This window comes from Branchiostoma floridae, chromosome 15 (genome assembly GCF_000003815.2).
Source record: "Branchiostoma floridae strain S238N-H82 chromosome 15, Bfl_VNyyK, whole genome shotgun sequence".
Lineage (NCBI taxonomy): Eukaryota > Metazoa > Chordata > Leptocardii > Amphioxiformes > Branchiostomatidae > Branchiostoma > Branchiostoma floridae.
In genome coordinates this window covers 4080674-4085360 of record NC_049993.1, presented here as the reverse complement: position 1 = coordinate 4085360, position 4687 = coordinate 4080674, and the positions used below count along the sequence as shown (strand labels likewise).

At 39.4% G+C, this 4687-nt stretch overlaps 1 protein-coding gene across 1 annotated transcript; it reads right to left on the bottom strand.

The window, feature by feature from the left end:
• Window positions 1-2533: 2533 nt before the first annotated feature.
• Window positions 2534-4439, bottom strand: LOC118432330 (zinc finger protein 37 homolog). The gene is made up of 2 exons (XM_035843879.1): window positions 4366-4439; window positions 2534-3523 (listed from the first exon to the last, which is right to left on the bottom strand). Exon 2 carries the CDS (start codon window positions 3508-3510, stop codon window positions 2782-2784), a length of 729 nt encoding a protein of 242 aa, XP_035699772.1. The 5' UTR covers window positions 3511-3523; window positions 4366-4439; the 3' UTR covers window positions 2534-2781.
• Between the last annotated feature and the right edge of the window lie 248 nt (window positions 4440-4687).

Sequence of the window (4687 nt, the reverse complement as noted above, 5' to 3'; positions counted from 1 at the left end):
CCAAGTCAGACTTATAGGATGAAATGATTGGTCGTTCAAATTTATGGCATTGTCGTCACAGATAATCGCACAGAGCACCAAAATGACCGGTATAGCTCTGATCACAACTCCGGCTTCATTTTAACCTGGTTCTCAGTCTACCGTAAACTGGCCAGGCTCTTCTCCGGGGCAAATGAAGCTCTCTGCCGCCGGGCTAATCTTTTGCACCCGTTAGGAGTGAAGCTTGGTAGCCACTCCTACTGTCTGAAACTCCAATAGCGAAAAACTCCTACCGGGTGGGAAAGATTAGTCTGGCGGCAGAGCGCTTCATCTGCCCCGCATAGAGCCTGGCCAAGCAACGATTGACTGGATACAAGACTGGCAAGAAAATCCTTCCTAATGGTACATTTGCCGCAATGGTACATTCGTCGTGCAATTTTGATGTCACGGTGGTAGATTTTCAATCAAAGACAAAACCAAAAGCCAAAAAAGAATCTAAAACAACGTCCTTTGTGTAAGGCCGCGGCCAAATAGGTCGCGCGATCGTCGTACGATTTTGATGCCATAGGAGTTTCAAGCGCCGACAAAGATCCTTAACAGAATGGATGGATGTGCAAAGAAAGCCCTCAATTTGCAATCGTACGACGGTCGAATTCGAACGACGTTAGTGACCGATGGGGCCGAATGTTCTCCTCCTGCACCTACTGATGTTCCAAAGGGTTTCGTGCGCAAGAAAAAAAAAGTTACCGATTTGGAATTTGTTGGACAATGGCAGACTGCAATATACTCGTGGTTAATGCTCATGACACGAATTTTGAGTCATAACACCACGCGTACTATGAACAAAATACTGTAAATTTCGATCTGCTTTCTTACATGGATTGAAAACTTTAGATTTCAGCAATATTAAGAAAAACCTATCATAGTTAACACTATTTATAGTCACTCGTTGATAAACCCTCTTCAAAAAAATGTAAATGTGTTTTGCAAACACGCTTATGGGAAACAATACAATACAGTAACATCATATCTGTAACCTACCTGTTGACGAGTCAGTTGGGTTAGGCAAGTTGACATGGCGCCCCAAGTCATCTGCGTCTTTCCCGTCTTGAGGCTCTCTTGTCCCCATCTTACTCTGACGACCTGGGATTCTGCTCGATTGCCGCCTTTTTTAGTTTCTAAAGACGTCTTTTTAGCAACGTATTTGATACAAGCGCTGAGACGGCGACGAGGGACGTGAGACGGTAGAAAGGCCCGCTGGATTCCTTCGCTGCCGTCCGCATGAATCGGGCCTGGAGTGCTTGCGCGTGTATTTCTACTGTAATTTGCATACTTCTACTTTGATATGCATACAACGCAGTCTGGAAACAGCTAAACATGCCCAAATATGGTCAAGAAAAATGACATGATTAGTCTGAACCCCATCAAAGGCATGACGTGTGGCAAACGCTACTTCATTTTTGCGAAAGTCGTAAACAATTTTTTAAGTAGTTGGGGGCGGGGACAGATATCAAAGTACATACAGTATTTCAAAAGGCGTACGAAAGCTAGTGATCTTATTGCGACTTATCGCACATATATTGCCAATAGTCCGCTGTAAAACACTGGAAAAAAACACGTTGACATGAAGCTAGCCTTTAACGTTAGAATTGGAAACAAAGCAATGTTACAATGTTAAATTGGGTAGGATTGGTAAATCTATTGAATGATTTTGGAAATTGAAGTGAAGCAAAAATGGCGCGAAACATTACGTGAAAATAGCATGCGAGTTTCAAGCAGATCTGTGTCAACAAAAAACACAGACCAGCATAAAAAAGTAAAGATTTTATGCGTTCTTGTATTTTCTATGAAACAGAGAGGGTCGGACGTAAACAAGAAAACATCTTATCCTAATTCACACAAAAAGCTAAGCAGTACAAAACAACAATTATAATCATAGCAAGTCATAAACTACTCCGTCAGGGGATGATGACAAGCATCTACTAAACTACTGCTGGCAGTTTAAAGTAATGTTCTATACTACTACTTCTTACTGTAACTTTTACTACACTACTACTACTACAATCACTACTACAGTATAATATTGATCACTGGATAGTACAAAATAACAGTTATAACAACAACAAGTCATAAACTACTCCTTCGGTGATTAATGATGAACATCTACCTACTGCTGGCAATTTGAAGTAACGTCCTATACTACTACTAACTACACTACTACTACTACTACAAGTACTACTACTATAATATTGATCACTGGCTAGAACTGTACAATTAACTATAAGTAACTATACTACTAATACTATGTTATCGATATGATGGTAACAAACCAAAACATTAACAACGTCAGATGTAAACAATGGAAAATCTGAACATGTATGCATCTAATATTGTTGCATGTATGAATTACTGCATATACTGCAACCCTCATCCACTTCTTTAACAATATGGCAGAAACTACCTCTCTGATCCTCTTTACCATACACATTCCTCACTGTCTTGTCATGTTTCTGACAAATACAATATCGAGATGTGTAACTGTGCTGTAGAAAAAGACACATTGACGTGGCCGGTAAGATTTGTTTTCTCATGGGTTATCAAATCCTCACCAAACAGGATGCTCACTTAGGTACTTGTTATTTGGCAAAATGTATCTCCTGCCTACATTTTGTCATTGCAGATGCATGGGGCATAGTTGTAGTGCTTACACTGGTGTTTATTTGTCTTGATGGTTTCAGCTCTTCTTCTGTACGAATTCTCACATGTTGGGATGAGACTTGTCGTGTACCCACGTCATTTTTCTCAGTTGTGCTTAGTTTTACAGTGATTGTCCAAATTGGATTTCCATGCTGCAGAAAAGTCACACCGGTCACACTTGTATGGTTTTTCACCGGTATGGATTCTCATGTGCCGGATTAAGCCATACTTGAGTGCCGACCCGTATCCACAAATGCCACACATGAAGGGCTTTTGTCCGGTATGTTTTGTTTTTAGATGGTAGTCCAGAGCAGATCTACTTCTAGCAGAATGTTCACAATGGTCACATTTATAGGGTTTCTCTTTGGTGTGTTTAGACAGATGATGTTGGTCCAAATTGGATTTTTTTGCTGCAGAATAGTCACATTGGTCACACTTGTAGGGTTTTTCCCCTGTGTGTGTTCTCATGTGCTGGGATAAGTGATACTTTCTAGCTACACTGTACCCACACTGGTCACACTTGTAGGGCTTTTCACCAGTATGAGTTCTCATATGTTTGGATAAGGTAGACTTCAGAGTTGTCCTGTACCCACACTCCCCACACATGTAGGGCTTATCACCAGAGTGCTTTGCTAGATGCCTATCCAAAGTGCATTTCTGTGTTGCAGAATAGTCACACTGGTAACACTTGTAGGGTTTTTCTCCTGTGTGGGTCCTCATATGCCTGCATAATTTAGACTTTCCATCTGTCCTGTACCCACACTCCTCACAAATGTAGGGTTTGTCACCAGTGTGTTTTGTCTGCTGTCCAGAGCTGCAGCTGGGATTTTCCATCTTCTGACTTAATCTGCTAGGAAACAAAGATGTGTAAAATATCTTTGAACAACTTATTCTAGTGCTGTTGCTTTTGAATAGTATAGTATATGTGTACTATATATTATATTTTTTCCCTCAAAATCCTCTTAACAATTCCTTGTAGTTCAAAGCTTTTTGGCTGTAAAGTATATTTAGCAACACACAAACCATCCTAAGTATGAGCTTTGGACATAACATTGAATGTGGTAGATAAGGTAGAAAAGTGAATGTGATCTCGATCAAATTGAACTCACAGAAAAGCTATTTTTCCACTGGTCATGAGTCACTCGTGACATACAAACATACGCTATGTACACATTACAAGTTAATTGTACTAAGATTATGATGTATCAAGAAATGTCATAGCCATTTTCAACAATTACAATAAACAGTGGGCCGCGGATTAACATCCCATCCTAAGGACTGCAACCCTTTCCAGTATCATGCATGTAATTTGTGCAAATGGCTATGTTATTAAGAAACATTATTATGATTAAATGCAATTTCAGAGAATTTCAATTTTGATGTCATTGGTGTCTTATGCCCTTAATAATAATAATAATAATAATAATAATAATGATGATGATGATGATGATGATGATGATGATGATGATGATGATGATGATAATAATAATAATAATAATAATAATAATATCGGGTGTATTTACAGCCAGTGTCATAGGCAGGTACTCAATGTGTTGGGTAATGAGGTTTATAAAGGACTTTGAAGCTTGGTGTAATACATGTACTAAAAGTAGCTCTCTCAAATGGTTATTGCAAGGAGGCTGAAAGAGGGTGGTTATTGCAAGAACCATACATGATGGACAAACATACCTAATGCTTGATACAGGTGAAGCAGGATGTCACAGAGATCTCTTCTTCTCCTTCTCCTCTAGCCCTGCAGTTCCTGTAACAAAATGAAACAATACTTAGTTTGACTTTAACTATTGCTAACTATTCCACAGATCAAGAAAAGTATCCATAGCAGATAATCTTGGATAGTAACACAATTTTCTGTAAAACCTTTGTTTGCATGTCTTTTGGAAGACCGCCCCAGTGGCGTTGCCAAAAATGGAGCACGCATCCACCCCACCTTTGCACATAAATGTAGAAAACTCAAATTTCCTTCGAAAATACACAGATAAATACTTCATTT